Source organism: Octopus bimaculoides, chromosome 20, assembly GCF_046866305.1.
Source record: "Octopus bimaculoides isolate indiv1 chromosome 20, ASM4686630v1, whole genome shotgun sequence".
Classification (NCBI taxonomy): domain Eukaryota; kingdom Metazoa; phylum Mollusca; class Cephalopoda; order Octopoda; family Octopodidae; genus Octopus; species Octopus bimaculoides.
The window spans coordinates 42,572,409-42,592,809 of record NC_142947.1 but is presented as its reverse complement, the minus strand read 5'-3'; the positions used below and the strand labels follow the sequence as shown (position 1 = coordinate 42,592,809).

General features: G+C 38.9%; 1 protein-coding gene across 1 annotated transcript in view; it reads left to right on the top strand.

Moving 5' to 3' along the window:
• Nucleotides 1-20,155, top strand: part of LOC106875576 (platelet-activating factor acetylhydrolase IB subunit alpha1) — a 38,465-nt gene extending 18,310 nt beyond the window's left edge. Inside the window, exons 2-5 of the mRNA XM_014923785.3 lie at nucleotides 11,207-11,296; nucleotides 17,025-17,141; nucleotides 18,912-19,034; nucleotides 19,678-20,155. Coding sequence (XP_014779271.1) covers nucleotides 11,207-11,296; nucleotides 17,025-17,141; nucleotides 18,912-19,034; nucleotides 19,678-20,004 — 657 coding nt within the window. The 3' untranslated portion in view covers nucleotides 20,005-20,155. The remainder of the gene's footprint in view (nucleotides 1-11,206; nucleotides 11,297-17,024; nucleotides 17,142-18,911; nucleotides 19,035-19,677) is intronic.
• The last annotated feature ends 246 nt before the right edge of the window (nucleotides 20,156-20,401 follow it).

Sequence of the window (20,401 nt, the reverse complement as noted above, 5' to 3'; positions counted from 1 at the left end):
TATCTTCCTCAAGACAAAATATAATTTTAGGGAAGTTTGCAAACAAATAACACCACTTATAGAACAGTGATGTTTGTTTGTGATTAGTGTGTGCAGTCAAAACCAGAAGTCACTCAAACACATGCATATTACGTGTGTGTGTTTGAAGATTTTTACCTAGACAGGTTTTAAAACATGTCTAGTGTCTCCAAGTAATCTTCAGACTCTAAAAATACTAGCTATGTTTTAAAACCTGCCTAGATAGGTTTGTGTGTCTGTATTTGTCCCCCCCACCCCACCATCACTTAACAACTGATGTTGGTGTGTTTAGTCCTCCATAACTTTACAGTTCGGTGAAAGGGACCGATAGAATCAGTACTAGGCTTATAAAGAATAAGTCCTGGGGTCAATGTGTTTGGCAAATGGCAATGCTCCAGCATGGCCGCAGTCAAATGACTGAAATGAATAACAGAATATTCATACAGACATACACAAGAGGGTGCTGGAAAGTTCCTGGTTGTAAGGGTATCACAAAAGTTTTGGTCGGAGACCCAACCTTCCATGGTCTTTTACAGGGCTTAGAAAAACTGAAGGACTGCTGCAATGAGTGTTGCGAATCCGAGAGGGGAATATATTGGATTGGTGCATAATTATTGCACCTTTTTTTCAACAAAAACAATAACAACAGATAACAAAAACATCTTTACATGATTATTCTGGAGCATATTCACCATCTACTTCAATTACTGCTTCCCATTTGCTTGGCAGACAGCCAGACCATCATTTAAAGATGTTCTTGTTAAAAATTGTTAATGTTTTTGTTGAATAAAATTTGTTGAAAAAAAGACTATTAATGCACCAACCCAAAATTAGATAAAAGCATAACTGGTCCTCCTGTATTTTCTTTTACTCAAAGCCAGGAACTTCTCACAACCCACTGTGTGTGTGTGTGTGTGTGTATGTAAATACATATATATATATATATATATATATATATATATATATATATATATATTTATATATATATATTCTTCTATTCTTTTACTTGTTTCAGTCATTTGACTGTGGCTATGCTGGAGCACTGCCTTTAGTAGAACAAATCAGCTCCAGGACTTACTCTTTGTGAGCCTAGTACTTATTCTATTGGTCTCTTTTGTTGAACCGCTAAGTTTCAAGGACATAAACACACCAACATTGGTTGTTAAAGGCACACACAGAGAAATATATATACACACACACAAACATGATGGGCTTCTTTCAGTTTCCACCTATCAAATCCACTCACAAGGCTTTGGTCGGCCTGAGGCTATAGTAGAAGGCACTTGTCCAAGGTGCCACGCAGTGGAACTGAACCTGGAACCATGCAGTTGGGAAGCAAGATTCTTACCACACAGCCACGTATACAGAGAGAGAGAGTGTGAGTGTCCTAATTGGAATGGGCACTGTCCCTTCACTAACTGTTGGAAAGAACAAAAGCTACATACACACACATATAATCGTGTGTGTGTGTGTGTGTGTGTGTGTGTGTGTGTAGTAATAAAACAAGCCTGCCAACTGCTGCTGTTGATGATGATGATAATGATGTCATCAGTATTAGTCATGTTGTCATCACAACTAATGATACTGACATCAAGTCTGATACCTGTGCTGCTGCTGCTGCTACTACTACTACTACTACTACTACTACTACTACTATATTACTAGTACTACTACAAATACTAGTATATTATTATTATTAAGATTACTATGACAACTACAATTATATTACTACTACTACTACTACTACTACTACCACAGTTGCAGCTTCAATGATACTACAACTACTACTATCACCACCACCACCACCACCACCACCACAATTACCTTGAATGGCACTTAGCGGTCACTACTACTTGTACAGCCAAGAATAATACCACTTCAACTACTACCATCGCTGTCATTTCAACTTGAGCTGCCAGAAACGTTAGCATGCTGGGTGAAATGCTTAGTAGTATTTCGTGTGTCTTTATGTTGTGAGTTCAAATTCCACCAAGGTCAACTTTGCCTTTCATCCTTTCAGGGTTGATAAATTAATTACCGGTTGCATACTGGGGTCGATCTAATCGATTGCTCCCCTCCCACAAAATTTCGGGCCTTGCGACTAGAGCAGAAAAGAATATTACTGCAAACAATACTGCATCAACTGCCCACTACTTCTGTTGCCAAGAACAACACCAGTTCGACTGCCACCACCACTACAACCACAACCACCACTACAATCACAACCAGCACCACAGCCACCAACATCATCACCACTGCCACTCCTCACCACCACCACCACAACCACCATCATCATCACCAACTTCACTGCCACTCCTCACCACCATGCTACGGTTAATCTTACTATGACCATGACAGTCGTAAGTAATTGTAGCAAGCACTACTGTTTTTGTTGCTGGCAAGTTCCACCACTTCAACTAACACCACTACTACTACCACTACTACTGTAAGCAATATAGGCAGTTTCTGTTGAGTGTAGTAGTAGTAGTAGTAGTAGTGTTGTTTCCTTCCTGTCAGAAGTTTGATATTTGAGAAGCGAAAGATTTAAAATATTTTTAAAATATCAAAATGAATCTCACAATTAGCTTATTTAAGCTGTTTCTTGTCACTGCTGCAGAACACACACACAAACACACACACACACACACACACACACATATATAAGTGCAGGCATGGCTGTGTGGTAAGAAGCTTGCTTCCCAACCACATGGTTCCTGGTTCAGTCCTACTGCATGGCACCTTCTAATATAGCCTCGGGCCAACCAAAGCCTTGTGAGTGGATTTGGGAGACGGAAACTGAAAGAAGCCCGTCGTATATATGAAGCTTGTATCCCAACCACATGGCTCCAGGTTCAGTCCCACTGTGTGGCACCTTGGGCAAGTGTCATCTATATCTTGGGCTGACCAAAGCCTTGTGAGTGGATTTGGTAGACAGAAACTGAAAGAAGCCTGTCGTATATATATGAAGCTTGCTTCCCAACCATATAGTTCCTGGTTCAGTCCCACTGCATGGCACCTTGGGCATGTGTCTTCTAATATAGCCTTGGGCCAACCAAAGCCTTGTGGGTGGATTTGGTAGACGGAAACTGAAAGAAGCCTGTTGTATATATTCTTTTATTCTTTTACTTGTTTCAGTCATTTGACTGTGGCCATGTTGGAGCACCGCCTTTAGTTGAAGAAATCGATCCCAGGACTTATTCTTTGAAAACCTATTACTTATTCTATCGGTCTCTTTTGCCAAACTGCTAAGTCAGAGACATAAACACACCAACATCGGTTGTCAAGTGATGATGGAGGAACAAACACAGACACACAAAAATATACATACATACACAAATATATATATATATATATATATATATATATGATGGGCTTCTTTCAGTTTCTGACTACCAAATCCACTCACAAGGCTTTGGTTAGCCCGAGGCTATAGTAGAATACACATTCCCAAGGAGCCACACAGTAGGATTGAACTTGGAACCATGTGGTTAGTAAGCAAGCTACTTACCACACAGCCATGCCTGCGCCTATGTGTATGTGTGTGTCTTTGTACTTGCGTTTGTCCCCCACCACTGCTCAGCAACCGGTGTTCGTGTGTTTATGTCCTCATAACTTAGCAGTTCAACAAAAAAAAAAGAGACAGATAAGTACCGGGATCGATACATTCAACTAAATATTCTTCGAGGTGGTGCCCCAGCATAATCGCAGTCCCATGACTGAAACAAGTAAAAGAAGTTAGCAGCAGCAGCAGCAAGTTTTCACTCTCCAAAGCACCCTCACCACCATTACTACCCTCACTGCAATTAAGGGTGGCTGAATGGTTGAATAGCAAGCTTAATACTCCAGGTATGTGTCACAACCAAAGCCAATGACTCAACATTTGATGAGACAACAGAGCTAAAAATAATTTGTTTACTATTATAATTATTTCATCAACTCTAATGAGGTGTTTAGGATGGTTCACACCTTATTCTTGTGTTGATTAATAAGCCTATATATATATATATATATATATATATATATATATATATATATATATATATATATATGTTGTTATTCTGGCATAGAACAACCAAAACGAAAAAGAACAGCAACCACCAGCAGTCTGTTTTATTAACTACAATGGTGAAAGAGGTGTCCATAACAACAGTTAAAGGAATCCCCTAATTGAACGGTGGGTGGGATGAGGAATCAAGGATTGTTATAAGCAGCAACAATGTAGTACAAGTAAATCTAGACATCTAAGGTTCAGTGACATATGGTGCTATAATAATTTTTATTTCTTTATTGCCTACAGGGGGATAAACATAGAGGGGCCAAACAAGGACAGACAGAGATTGTCAATTACATCGACCCCAGTGCATAACTGGTACTTATTTAATCAATACTGCTAAGCATTTCGCCCTGTGTGCTAACGATTTTGCCAGCTCACCACCCTTTGATGCTATAACAATAATAATAAATACCCTGATGCAGTACCAGGCAGTGGCTCTCATGGCTTCTGATCTTAATTGATTGGAAGTGTTATCATGTACATTGTTTTGACTTGGTATAAAAGATGGGCTACAGCAAATATTCTGCTCAATACCACAGATTTGCTTGTCAGTTGTTTGACCTTAACCAGTCGAGCATGTCTCTTGGTGGCTGACGATATGTGCATCTCTGACCCCGAGCAGGAGTAGTGGGGGAGCATCATAGCCATGTGTTGAGAGGAATTCTTTGGGGTTTGGATAATTCACCTTTGGAAACATGGGTGTTTTGTTCAGCATCCTTAAACAACCCTTATTCAGGGACCTTTTGAGCAGGATGGGCTACTCAACCTGAAGAAAATTCTGAGCCCCACCTGCAAGGTCATGTGTTATCTATCTTGATATGAGATCACCATGTCGTGCACATATGATTGTGATGCATGTGCCTGGGGTACCATTATTAGATGGGTAGTCATGATGGGTATGCCGGGTTTCATATATTTTACCCCAGTGTCACTTTGATGGCATGCACTGCTTTTTCACTCAATAATAATAATAATAATAATAATAATAATGGTTTTAAATTTTGGTACAGGCCAAGCAATTTCAGGGTAAGTGTAAGTTAATTGCATCAACCCCAGTGTTCAATTGGTACGGTAAAGTTGGCTATGGCAGCATTTGAACTTACACTGTAAAGACAGATGAAATGTCACTAAGAATTTGGCGAGTGTGTTAATGATTGAACTAGCTCACTACTTTAATAGTATAATAATAATAATGATGATGATTTCAAACTTTGGCACAAGGCCAGCAATTTTGAGTAAGGGCCAACTTGATTAAATCGACCCCAGTGTTCAACTGGTACTCATTTTATTGACCCCACAAAGATGAATGGCAAAGTAGACCTCAGCAGAATTTGAACTCAGAATGGAAAGACAGATGAAATGCTTTTAAGCATTTTATCTGGCGTACTAACAACTCTGTCACCTTACCACCCTCTATAATAATGAATGGAGATATGTTGTTCTTGAGAAGACCCGGCATGCCAAGTGAGATCATAGCCGTGACCGATGCCAGTGTCGCATAACTGACCTGTTTAAAAGTATCCTTCAGTCATCTGGCAATATGCTATGCTTGAGAAGACCTCTTGAGTCAAGTGAAATCATAGTTGTGATTGATGCCAGTGCCGCCTGACTGGCACAATAAAGGTACCATTTGAGTAGGGCTGATGCCAGTGCTGCCTGACTGGCCCCCATGCCGGTGGCAAGTAAAAAGCACCCATTACGCTCTCAGAGTGGTTGGCGTTAGGAAGGACATCCAGCTGTGGAAACCTTTGCCAGATCAGATTCGAGCCTGGTGCCACTTCCTGGCTTGCCAGTCTTCACTCAAACTGTCCAACCCATGCCAAGATGGAAAGTGGACATCAAATGATGATGATGACACAGCCAGCAATTTTGAGAGGAGGAGGGAGTTAATCCATATCATCAACCCCAGAATTTTGCAGATGCTTTATTTCATTGACTCCAGTGTTTGAAAGGCAAATTTGAGACCATTATTATTATTAATATTCCGGTAGGGGGCTCCGAAAGGGGTCTCAGGGAGTAGCATCCCTGCCGTCTTGAGCTAGTTTTCCACCACATTTCTTAAAAATCATGGTAGAGGCCTTGGTCTTAGGACCACTCATGTCTAGAAACTGTGGTTGAGGGTAAGGAAGGGCATGCTCCCTGTAGAAAATCCAACTCCAAAAAAGCCTCATAATAGCAAAAGAAAATGGGCATCAATCAGCCGAAAGATTGGGGTGGGCTGCACCTGCCTACCTTAGATGCTATGGCATTGAGGTAGATCTGGCCACCTCTGTTAATGGGGACAAAACCCAGATTTAAAACACTTGATGATGATAGTAAGTGAATGGAATAATTCTAAAATCGCTAAAATATATAAACAAAAAAAACAATAATTAAAACTAAAAACAAATAAAAACCTTTCACCCCCCCCCCCCCCACCTCCTCCTCACCCAGCTAATTTTGACAGTTGGCTGTTGGCAAAGCTCAAACAAACAAGAACAGCAAGAACATTGTCAAGGTCAGTAGAAATAAATGATGTCACATGATAACAAAGAAACCAAAAAACAATATAAAATACAAAGGGAATAAAAACATAAAAATTTGTGTCGTGTGTGTGTGTGTGTGTGTGTGTGTGTGTGTGTGTGTGTGTGTGTGTGTGTGTGTGTGTGTGTGTGTGTGTGTGTGTGTGTGTGTGTGTGTGTAAAGACATACAAAGATATACAGGGTGTTCAAAACGTCACTCCGCAGTGAATTTTTTCATCCTGCACATCACCATGACGCTACTTCAAGACTTTTCTGGTGAATAGATTATTTCTAAGGGATTTTGGCCACCAAGATCACCTGATTTAACACCACCAGACTTTCTTTTCACTTAGACATTGCAATACTAATAGCCTAGGGTATCATCATCATCATCATCATCATCGTTTAACGTCCGCTTTCCATGCTAGCATGGGTTGGACGATTTGACTGAGGACTGGTGAAACCGGATGGCAACACCAGGCTCCAGTCTGATTTGACAGAGTTTCTACAGCTGGATGCCCTTCCTAACGCCAACCACTCAGAGTGTAGTGGGTGCTTTTACGTGTCACCCGCACGAAAACGGCCACGCTCGAAATGGTGTCTTTTATGTGCCACCCGCACAAGCCAGTCCAGGGGCACTGGCAACGATCTCGCTCGAAAATCCTACAGGAGCCAGTCAGGCGGTACTGGCAACGGCCACGCTCAAAATGGTGCATCTCATGTGCCACCCGCACAAGAACCAGTCCAGGGGCACTGGCAACGATCTTACTTGGCTTGCCGGGTCTTCTCACGCACAGCACATTTCCAAAGGTCTCGGTCAGTAGTCATCGCCTCGGTGAGGCCCAATGTACGAAGGTCTTGCCTCACCACCTCAGCCCAGGTCTTCCTGGGCCTACCTCTTCCACGGGTTCCCTCAACTGTTAGGGTGTGGCACTTTTTCACGCAGCTATCCTCCTCCATTCTCACCACATGTCCATACCAGCGCAATCGTCTCTCTTGCACGCCACAACTGATGCTTCTAATGTTCAGCTTTTCTCTCAAGATACTTACACTCTGACGGGTATTCACATTGACATTACACATTGACATATATTTCCCAACTAAGCATGAGTCGAGTATAGAGGGGAATAAGGAAATGGAATAATGAAGGGATAAATGATTATCTTATGAACTCCATTAGCTTACAGCTGTTTCTGCTACAAGATTGCAGTGGACTCGTATTTGAGCTATATAGAAACTATTAACTTATCAAATTTTCCTGCAACTTCGATATGGGAAAAAGTGTGTACCTCTCGATGCCAATAAATTGCTATCATTCCCAATTGTCCACTGTCTACATGTTGTTCTCTATACCTGCCATTCACTTACAGACACGTGTACCCTTAACGTAGTTCTCGCGGAAATTCAGCATGACACAGAATGTGACAAGGTTGGCCCTTTCAAATACAGGTACAACAGAAACAGGAAGTGAGAGAGAGAGAGAAAGCTGTGGTGAAAGAGTACGGAAGGGTTCACCACCACCCCCAGCCAGTGCCTTGTGGAGCTTTAGGTGTTTTCGCTCAAACACTCACAACGCCTGGTCTGGGAATCGAAACCATGATCCTACGACTGTGGCCGTGCTGAATTGACCCCAGTACTTTTTTTTTTTAAAGCCTAGTATTTATTCTATCAGTCCTTTTTGCCAAACTGCTAGATTACAGGGATGTAAACACACCAACACCAATTGTGCAACAGTAGTGGTGGGGTACAAACACCTATGCCCTCATAGATGTGTGTGTTTGTGTATGTCTATATATATATATATATATGTGTGTGTGTGTATGTGTGTTTGTGATGGGCTTTCAGTTTGTGTATATACATACACACACACATTATACACACAGTACTCATATATATGTAATTAGACATGCAGTGAAATTAAGACCTCAAAGACCTTTTTTGCAGCTTGGGTTATCAACGGAGCCAACTGTTTTTTTTTTTTTTGTGTGTGTGTGGTGTTGAAAGGGGCTGCAAAATCCCAAATTCAAAGTTTGCATATTCACAAATGGATTGTTATGATACATATATGCTCGTATGTGTGGCCATATCAATGAATGTATGTATACTTGCACACACACACACATCTACTTTTATATAAATGGCAGAGCAACTCCAATGAGAAGTGTGTCACTCTAAAAACACATCTATAAATAGGTTATCTAAACAAACAAACAAACACAAATCCCTCCCACCCCGCATTCTTCATTGTCTCTATCGTGTTTCCATATTGTCAATTATTGTCGTACTAAATGAAAACGAAGCCATGATTTCCCAGCCAAATGCCTCTGGCTTCAATTGTTTAATGCTTGTTGTTAAGATGGAGTGAATGTTCAAATGTGTTTATTTAATTTGTTTCCGCGTCTTGTCCTTCATCTCTGAGTTGTGATGGAGTATGGCTTCCACTTTAAAGAAATGTAAGTTCATTTTGATGTTGAGTACTACTTTCCCATAATTGTGCATCCAAACACATATGTATGTATGAATAGTTGCATATTATAATTTATATGTGTGTGTGTATATATATATATATATATATATGTATATAATGTACATGTGTGTATGTATGCATGTGTGTATATATGTGTATATATATATATACACACACACATGTATATGTGTATATGTGTGTATGTGTGTGTATATATATGTATGTATGTATGTATGTTTGTGTATTGTGATGCTGATGTTGGTTATAGTGATGATGGTATTGCTGGTGATGATATTTTCAATGGTGTCAAAGCGAACATGTTGATGATATCATCTTTTACATTTTTATGCTTATCCCCCCTCAAAATTGCTGACCCTGTGTCTAAATCAGAAACATTATTATTATTATTATTATTATTATGAAGGCTGCAAGCTGGCAGAATCATTAGCACTCCAGGCAAAATGCTTAGCGGCATTTTGTCCATCTGCATGATCTGAGTTCAAATTCCACCAAGGTCGACTTTGCCTTTCTTCCTCTTTGGGTAGGGGTGGGGTCGATAAATTAAATACCAGTTATGTACTGTGATCAATATAATCAACTATCCCCATCCCCACAAAAACCTCAGGCCTTGTGCCTATAGTAGAAATTATTATTATTATTATTATTATTGAAGATGTTGCTCAGTATATTGTAGATTGAAGGTATTGTGTCTACCAGGGGTTTGTCAAGTAACAAGTACCTCAGACAAAGTACTTTACACAATATGCATGCAGTTCTAAGTAAAGTCAATTTTTGTAATACCCCAAGATTGTAAGGAATTTCTAAAGTGTCTTGGATGTGTCTTCGTGATGGATGGTATAGAATCCAATGATGCAAATAACAACAGGAACAACATTTGTTTGACTCTCACGGCTGTCATATCTTGGTGATCTCAATTCTCAGGTCTTCATATTTATCAACCTTTTCTCTTTCTTTCATGATAATATGTTGATCTCCTGGCACTGCCACATAGATTATTGAGCCCTCACGGGTGGTGAAATGCTTAGCAGTATTTCATCTGTCTTCACATTCTGAGTTCAAATGCCACCGGTGTCGACTTTGCCTTTCATCCTTTCGGGGGTCAATAAATTAAGTACCAGTTACGCACTGGGGATCAATGTAATCCACTGGTCCTTCCCCTAAAATTTCAGGCTTTGTGCCAATAGTAGAAAGGATTATTATTATTATTATTGAGTGAGAAAGCAGTGCATGCCTTCAAAGTGACACTGGGGTAAAATATATGAAGCCCAGCATACCCATCATGACTACCCATCTAATAACAGTACCCCAGGCACATGCATCACAACCATATGTGCACGACATGGTGATCACATATCAAGATAAAGAGCACATGATCATGCAGGTGGGGCCCAGTTAGAATTTTCTTCAGGTCGAGTAGCCCATCCTGCTCAAAAAGTCCCTGAATAAGGGTTGTTTAAGAATGTTGAATGAAACACCCATGTTTCCAAAGGCGAATTATCCAAACTCCAAACAATTCCTCTTAACACATGGCTATAATGCTCACCCACTACTTCTGCTCGGGTTCAGAGATGCACATATCGTCAGACACTAAGGGACATGCTCGACTGGTTAAGGTCAAGGATCTGACAAGCAAATCTGTGGTATTGAGCAGAATATTTGCTGTAGCCCATCTTTTATACCAAGACAAAACAATATACATGCTAACACTTCCAATCAGTTAAGATCAGAAACCATGAGAGCCACTGCCTGGTACTGCATCAGGGTATTTATTATTATCGTTATTATTGTTGTTGTTGTTGTTGTAGCTCGCTGGCAAAATCGTTATCACACCAGTAAAATATGCTTAGCAACATTACTTCTTTGTTTTGAGTTCAAATGCCACTGAGGTCGACTTTGCTTTTCGTCCTTTCAGGATTGATAAAAAAAAGTACCAGTTGAGTATTGGGGTCAGTCTAATCAACTATCTCCCTTCCCCATGATTTCAGGACTTGGGCCTAGAGCAGAAAGGATTATTATTGTTGTTGTTGTTGTTATACTTGTGATCTTTTAATGTTCTGTATAACCTTTCCTCCTGTCACATCCCACATCACACTGCATTGTATCAGTTTATTGATTATTGTGTTTATTTCACTTCTCTTTTTCAGCATGAAAGATTCCTCAGTGAGTCTGTGGAAAAGGAACCAGATGTTTTATTTCTTGGAGATTCGATATTTCAACATCTCGCTCAGACTGAGGTAAGTCATCACCAAAGAATTGGTGACCCAAATGCAAGAAATGACTTATTGAGTGATTGGTTAAAAACATTTATAGAACGAAAAAAACTAAAGCCATGTTAGATGAGCTACATAGAAGAAATGGTAAAAAAAGAGTTCCAGGCTGAACCCTTTGGTGTATTTAATAATATTGTTTTGGCATTCTGGATTTAAACTTGCCCCACGTCTTTCCAGGGTTGGTAACAAACATTGGAGTTGATTTAATTATTTGTTCATTCCTACGAAATCTCATGGCTTTTGGTTGAAGTTAGAAACCTTTATTATTATTATCATTATTATTATTATTATTATTATTATTTTTATTATTATTATTACCACCTCTGCCTTAGCGGAGGCAGAGGTATTGTTTCCAGTCGTGATTTTTTGTTTGTCTGTGGAGAAGATATCTTAAGAACCACAGGATAGATTTGGATGAAACTTTCAGAGATGTTTGGCCTCGTGACTGGCACGAGTTGATTAGATTTTGGGATCGATCTGGTACAGGACAAGGATTCTGGATTATTTTACCTGTATTTTTTTTTTTTTACTTAATTTTTGAGAGCAATTGGGTTCATTTTTAGTATTCTCGTTTGTGAGAGCAGTTGAGTTTATTACAGATATTCCCATTTTAAAGATTGTCTAATTGTTGAGAGGACATTGGTGTTGCCTTGGCAGAGGTTTGCACTCTCTGAGAGTTCATGTTGTTATTATTTTTATCATCCTCATCATCATCATGCTGGGCAAAATGCTTAGTGACATTTCACCCAGTTTTATGTTCTGAGTTCAAATTCTACGAAGGCCAACTTTGCCTTTCATCCTTTTGGGGTCAATAAAATAAGTCCCTGTTGAGCACTGAGGTCATGGGGTCAATGTAATTAATTACTCCTCCCCAAAATTACTGGCCTTGCATCAAGATTTGAAACCATTATTATTATTATTTGATGAAGAACTCACAGCTTATTTTGCTGGGTATGATGAGAAGTGTCAGCTGCCCACAGCCAGAAGACTAAGGTGGCACTTGTTTACTGGTCATGCTTCAAGGACCCTGCAAAGAATTCTTACAGTTCCAAGCAATGCTGATTTTTGTGCGAGTTCTATCTTTACATGTGTACTTGTAATGCAAAGATTATTATAATTATTATTACTAAGATGGCGAGCCGACAGAATCATTAGCACGCTGGACAAAGTGCTTAGCTGTATTTCGCCCATTGCTACGTTTTGAGTTCAAATTCTGCCATGGTCAACTTTGCCTGTCATCCTTTCAGGGTTGATAAATTACCAGTGAAACACTGGGGTCGATGTAATCGACTCCTCCCCTCCCCCAAAATTTCAAAGCCTTGTGCCTTCAGTAATTAGACGAGCAATTTGTAATAAATAGAAATTGATTCTATTTATTGAACTGACAAAATTAAGCGCTATTTCAACTGTCTGTCTGCCTCAGGTTAAAAATGAAAGATGAAAAGAACGGAATGTCAGAATCTGGCAACTCAGCATATGAACAGGAATGTCTTGCATTCCATTTCAAACAAAAATGACATCACCAGTTATTCCCGTTCATATTTTGAATTTCTGTATTTCTGCATTCTTTTCATTCTTCATTTTGAGGGAAGACGGACAAACTGTTGCAATGTTGTTTAATTTATTCCATTCAATAAACAGAATCAATCTTTGTTTATTATGAATTGCATTGTGCTCTTCTTATTGCTGGTTTACTCTTTGTGAGGAGTTAGTCTTCTTAAATTATTGTTCTTACTATTTTCATTAAGATGCCAAGCTAGCAGAATTGTTAGCTTCCTGCTGGGTAAAAATACTTAGCAGCATTTTATTCGTCTGCTCATTTTGAGTTCAAATACAGCCAAGGTTGACTATGCCTTTCATCCTTTTAGAGCCACTAAAATAAGTACCAGCTGAACACATGTAATCGACTTAGCCCCTCCTCTCAAAACTTACTGCCCTTGCACCAGAGTACTGGTCGCATGTCCAGAGTACCACTCTTGTGTCCGGAGTGCTGCTCACCTATCTGGAGTGCTACTCACATACCGAGAGTACTACTCACTGCTATAAACATACCTTAAACCACTTTCATTCAAGTTAACAAGGAAACCTCTATACAGTTGGCTGACCTGCAAGTAATAACAGCCAAATTTTCCTCAAATATTACTAACCCACCTTTATGGTTAAATATACTGACTGGACAAGGGTCCCATTCCATCATCCAGACAACTACCTGCCTGGTCTATGATTCCTTGGTTAGCTGAACAATAACAACAAAAGTCAAAGAAACCCATTGACCATTGGTCAACAATCTCTCAGCAACAAAGGCTTCTAGTTCTTTTCTCTTTGCCTCTAACACACCCTCTGTTCATCTCAAATATCTACCAGTGGCATATGGTGGTTGTTTCAAGCAAGGGCATAACAAAAGTTTTCCATTAAGATTTGCGATTATATTAATGAGTAAGGTTAATATTTATAATGGATTTACCATTTTTGATGGGTGTGCAGCACGTACCTAGCACACCCAGAATGTACACCCTTGATAACTACCCCGTTTACTTGGGTATAAATTGCAGTTTTATATTGGAATTTATTGGGGGGGGGGGGGGGATTGGGTGTGTGAGTTACACACAGGGCAAAGTGAAAACTATGAGGAGAAAAGATTTTATACCAAGATTTGACTTAACTTTAAGCTTGGGGTGTGACTTGTACACAAGTCAATATGGTAATTGCATACCCTCTCTCTTCTAACTCTTCCTCACATTGCCCTCTCCTTGTATTACTCTCTCTCTCCCCCTCTCCCTCCCTTTCAAGCAGTGGTGGTGGGAAGGACAAACACAAGCACAAAGACACACACACACACACACACACAATGAGCTTCTTTCAGTTTCCATCTACTGAATCCACTCACAAGGCTTTGGTCAGCCAAAGGCTATAATAGAAGACACTTGCCCAAGGTGCCTATCAGTGGGACTGAACCTGGAACCATGTGGTTGGGAAGCAGGCTTCTTACCACACAGCCACCAAGTTGGTTTATTTTATTTTTTTGTCATTTATAGATTTCCATAGAATTCTTATAAACCTTGTACTCAATTCTTTGTGCTCTTCTTCTTCCCTTCATGAACTGCAGTCTTCTGTGATCCCATCCTTTGCCATATTTTTCTCAATAGGCACCAACCTACAGATGTTTGAACCAAACATCAGCCTCGCCAGTCTGAAAAGCCCTGCAACAAGTATTACCATTATTCCTTCCCTGATTAGTCGATTTTTATTTATTTATTTATTTATCTGAGTAATCGATTGATCAATAAATCCAGAGAAAACCAGCCCAAGAGACTTAATGGCTTTTTAATCACAGCCAGGTCAAATAACAAGGTTACAATTAATAAAACATAGAGACGATGGAGCATCTGTTTTTATTTATGAGAAAAGTAAAATAGAACAGAAATAAAAGGCAAATTGATTTTTTTTTTTTTACTGAAAATTGACTGGAAAAAAAGTTATATTCAAGATAAAAAGAATGAAAATATTGATTTTTTTTTTTTTTTGTATTTTTGTACAAATATAAAAGAATTTAATTTAAAAGAAATATGGCAAGAAAAATATTGATTTATTAAAAACATAGGAAAGAAATTAAACATTATAAAGAATTCTATGAAAAACTATAAATGACAAGAAAAAAACTTAAAACCATCGTCATCATTTTAACATCCATTGTCCATGCTGGCATGGGTTGGACGCTTTGAGGCATAGGCAAACTTTAGGTTAGTTTAAATATGTTGAGTGGCATATTTGAACTGCTAAAAGGTAAATTCAATGCAGTTACCACAAAGAAAAGTCTCTCTTATGGAAAGAAAGGTGTAAAAACACCACACCTGTCCAGTACTGCCACCTGCTGGATTCCCAGAAATCAATGTTACTAGCCCCTTAGCCATTATCAATGGGAAATACCAAAGAGAAAAAAGTGGCATGATTAAGATGTTTGCTGATATGGCACCTTGCTCTTGTGTCTTCTCCTACAGCCCAATTCCAACCAAAGCCTTGTAATTTGGTTTGGTAGACAGAAACTAAAGAAGCCTGTTGTGTGTGTGTGTGCATGTACATGTGCTGTGTGTGTTTGTTTGCATTTCTCTGAAAACCATTCAGTTACAGGGCAGTTATGCAGTTTTCAGTCCACTGCCAATGGACTATCCACTGGTTTTGTAACTTCAGAGATATGTAGAATAACATTTATCTGTTAAATGAATGAGAGTTAGCAACAAGAAGGGCATTTTGTGAAACATTTCAATGATCTACTCCTCTGATCCATGCTAGCATGAAAAACATTGTCACTTAATGTCCATTGTCCATGCTGGTATGGGTTGGACGGTTTGACCAGGATTGGTAAGCTGAGGAGCTGCACCACGCTCCAGTCTAATTTGGCATGGTTTCTATGGCTGGTTACCCTTCCTAACACCAACCACTTTACAGAGTGTAATGGGAGCTTTTACATGCCACCAGCAGAGGTGCCAGTTACATGACACTGGCATTGGCCATGACTATGATGTCACTTGGCTTGATGGGTCTTCTACTCAAGCACAGCATGTTGCCAAAGGTCTTGGTCATTGGTCATTGCCTCTGTGAGGCCCAACATTCAAAGATCATGCTTCACCACTTCATCTCCATCTTCCTGGGTCTACCTCTTCCACAGTTCCCCAGCACTTCTTTCACAAAAAAAAAAAACGAATGAATGAATGAATATAGTTACTTTCTCTTGATTCACCGAGAAGCAATGAATTACAGAACTTGGTGAGTAAATGTAGATTATTTTTAATACATTACAACTGAACTGTTCATAATTTCCTGTACTCCAAATTCCACATTTCTGCTCTTTCAGCTGGTAATCCAATCCTATTGCTTCTTAAATTATCTGATGTTTGAATATGTATTGAAATATTATATGAAAGCTATCAAGAAACGCTTATCTCTATATTTTTATATATATATATATATATAAAAAAGAAAAAATGAAAAAGAGATGGGCAAATGATACTTATAAGAACAGCTGTTTGAAGATCACGTTTTCCCTCTCATTCCTTGTTCGCAGGAATCACATTTTCTATACCATCCTTGCATTTTTCTATTACAAATTTACGTTATTCAATCTTTTAGTGAATGGTTAAGACATATATATATATAAGCATGCAGATGTTCCCATGCATATATGCACACAGACATTGAGCAACATGCATTTAGACATATAATTGCATATGTAAATATACAAACTGAAAACAGTTGGTTCCAGAAACAATAGGGATAAAACACTAATGCTTACTTTACATCATCAAGGACCATAGTTAATTTCATTCTTTAGATGCTTTTACTTATAAATGCATACAAAATTCAAACGTGATTCAAGGGAAATCACTTTGAAAATTGTTGTTCTCTTACAAAATTCTGTTTGTTTCAACCCTTTTTATTTTTTGTAAACGCATTTCAAAACAAATGCTTTTTCTTACTGCACTTTTCTAAATTCTAAGAGGCTTATGCTTATACAGATGTTTAGTTTCATGCATTCCTGGCAAAATGGTCAATAACATATGGAAAGTGTAGATTTATGCTTATGTATTTGTTCAGATTTAATACATGACTAGTCATGTTTCTTTCAAGTTTTGAAATCATCTGAAACCTCTCATTAATCTTTGGCGTATCTGACCCTCTACTTTAATAATTTCAGGTTTGGTGCAAGATGTTTGAACCACTGCACTCATTGAACTTTAGTATCGGAGGTGACCAGACACAGAACTTACTGTGGAGGATATGTAATGGGGAACTGAATGACATTCAGCCAAAAGTAAGTTCATTTGGTAAATGCATTTATACATACATGTTTGTGTGTGTATATATATACATACATCATCATCATCATTTAATGTCCATTGTCCATGCTGGCATGGGTTGGATGGTTTGACCAGGGCTGGCCAGCTGGAAGGTTGCACCAGACTCCAGTCTGATTTGGCATGATTTCTACAGCTTGATGCCCTTCCTAACAGCAACCACTCCAAGAATGTAATGGGTGCTTTTATGTGCCACCAACATGGGTGCCAGTTGTGTGACACCAGTATCTGCCACTACTATGATTTCACTTGGCTTGATGGGTCTTCTACTCAAGCACAGCATATTGCTGAAGGTCTGTCATTTGTCATTTCCTCCATGAGGCCCAATGCTCAAAAAGTGCTTTTTACATGTGTCTCTGTATATGTGTGTGTATGTATATATGTATACGTACACAAACACACACCAACACATACTTACATTCATATACACACATAGAACTACTGACATACACACATACTCACGCCTCCAAATATACGCACGCACACATGCACATCTCCATATGTATACACACCGACATGATTCTTTGGGAAAACAGATGGGATATAAAATAAATGAATAAAGTTTCAAAAATATACAAATATATGATGAATCTTAGAGGAGACAGGTTATTTTTTCATAGGCCAATTTTAATCCCAGAAGTGAGTTTCATCGTCATCGTCATATAATGTTCGTCTTCCATGCTGGCATGGTTAGATGGGTTTGACTAAAGATGGTAAGCTTGGAGACCTGCACCAGGCTCCAGTCTGTTTTGGCTTGGTTTCTACAGCTGAATGCCCCTAACACCAACCCTTCCAGAGTGTAACAGGTGTGATTTATGTGACATTGGAACAGGTGTCTTTTACAAGCCACCATCACGGGTACCTTTCATGCACCACCACCTCTAGCCACGACCACAATTTCACTTAGCTTCACGTGTCTTCTCAAACACAGCAGTCCACCAGAAGTCTCAGTCACTTGTCATGGCCTTTGTGAGACTTAACATCCGAAGATCACATTTCACCATCTTGTCCCATGTTTTCCTAGATCTTCCTCTTCGACAGATTCCTTCTGCAACTGGAGACTGATACTTCTTTGTGTAGCTGTTTAATCCCTTCTTTATGCAGCTTATTTAATCCCTATATTGATTAAAAGTATAGAAGATAAAATCCAGGCAATGAGTAACCAACTGGATTGCAGTGTCCCCAATAAAACCTCTTTGTAAAGAATGTGAAGCCTTGTTTTTTAGGTTTATCTTTTTCTTCCAAAATTTTCTAGTTGATTTACCATATTTTCCAAGAAATATGGTAAATCTCAATAGACAAACACAAAGTTATCAACCTCTCTTGTATTTACCACAAAATATTTTTGCTCCATGAGATCTAAGCACCATTAATTTTACCATCATCATTGTTTCGGTTTTTAAACGGTCATTTTTTTCATACTCGCATGAATCAGATGAAACTTGAGGCTGGATTTTCGTATGGTTCAATGCTTTTCTTGTTGCCTCTCCTGTTTGCAAGCAAAGAAGGTAATATTTCTTTCAAGTCCTTCAAACAACAAACAACATGAATGGCCGCTCCTGCCTTTTTGGAGGATTGTAAACAATCAACACTGTTTCAATGAATGGTGAAGTTTTGTTAACAATTAGTGCTTGCACAAGACAAAAGTAAAACATCTCACACACACACGCCCCTATGCAATGGGCTTTTTACAGTTTCCATTAATGATTTTCTCTCTTCTTTTCTAGATAATCGTTATTTTGGTTGGAACCAACAACCATGACCACACTGCTGAAGAAGTCTGTGAAGGAATCATGAAGATCGCTCAGACAATCGCTGAGAAACAACCTCAAAGTAATATAATAGTTATGGTAAGGATCTTTGAGCCTCACATGGCTATTGAATAGTCCCCATTCCTATCCAGTCGCCATCGTGTATCGTACGCTTTTTACTGCACATTGATTACACTCCAAGAAAATTCTGAAGTTGAAGATAGTTCGCATCTAAATTAACATACAACTCCACTTCATAGAAAGCAAAGAAAATCAAGATTTTAATTCAAAACTTATGAAAACAAAACGTTAGTACTACAGAGCTAGAGCCAGATTCAGGCATGTTGGTAACGAAAGGGTTAACATGTTGGCTATGGATTTTTTGCAAATTCTTGTGTTCATACTTAGCATTGTAAAGGTATTTTTTCAAAATTCTTACTTTTTAATAATAATAAAACCATGTTTCATTTATGTCTTTGTAAATGATAATAAGAAACCAAGAATAAACAAGATAATTAATAATTCAAATAAGCGCATAGATCACACAAGTTTGGCAGCCGTGAATTCTGCAATGTAAAGAAACTATGTTAACCTAAAATAATCAGCCTTGAAGTTGTAGTTCACACGCCAAAGTTGCACCTTGATAAGTCTGCCTCGATAAGCTCTGGCTGATCCATGCTAGCATGGAAAAGAAGAGGATGTTACGATGATGATAAAAATATTTTTGTTTCCTTTCTTTCAGGGTATCCCACCACGGGGTAAGTTTCCAAACCCATTGAGAGACAAGATAAAACAGATCAACAAGCTGCTCTCAACACAGGTCAGTTCAGTGCCCAACGCCAGCTACCTGCACGTCGACGAGCATTCATTTGTTAACCATGTAAACGGGACCATCAGCCATCATGATATGTACGACTACCTTCACTTCACAAGGACCGGCTACCAAAAGTTGTGTGAACCCCTCTGGGAGGAGATTCAGCAACTGATGCAGACGTATGTCAAAGTGGAAAGCACCTCAGCCGACACTGCTTCCATCGCAGGAGAGCTTGCTTCTGACAGGACTATATAACACAACAACAATAACAACTAGCAACAACAAAAAACATGAGTGCAGCACCAACTCCTCCTCCCTCCTCTTTCCTGCTTCTTTCTTTCTCATTCCCTCTCTTTTTCTCTCCCTCTTTCCCTCTCTGTTTCGTATTTTTTGTTTGTTGTTGATTTTTTTTCTTTTGATTTAAAAAATCATTTTTTTTCCCCTTTTCTCATTAGAATGATGCATATATGTGTGTATATGTATAAAATATGTGTGTATATGTAAATATACGCACACATACACACACAAAAACATAAACTTCTGTTCTTGCATGTACATATATATATAGGCATACATGTGTGTGTGTGTGTATATATATATATATATATATATATATATACATACATATGCACATACACACACGTATATACAA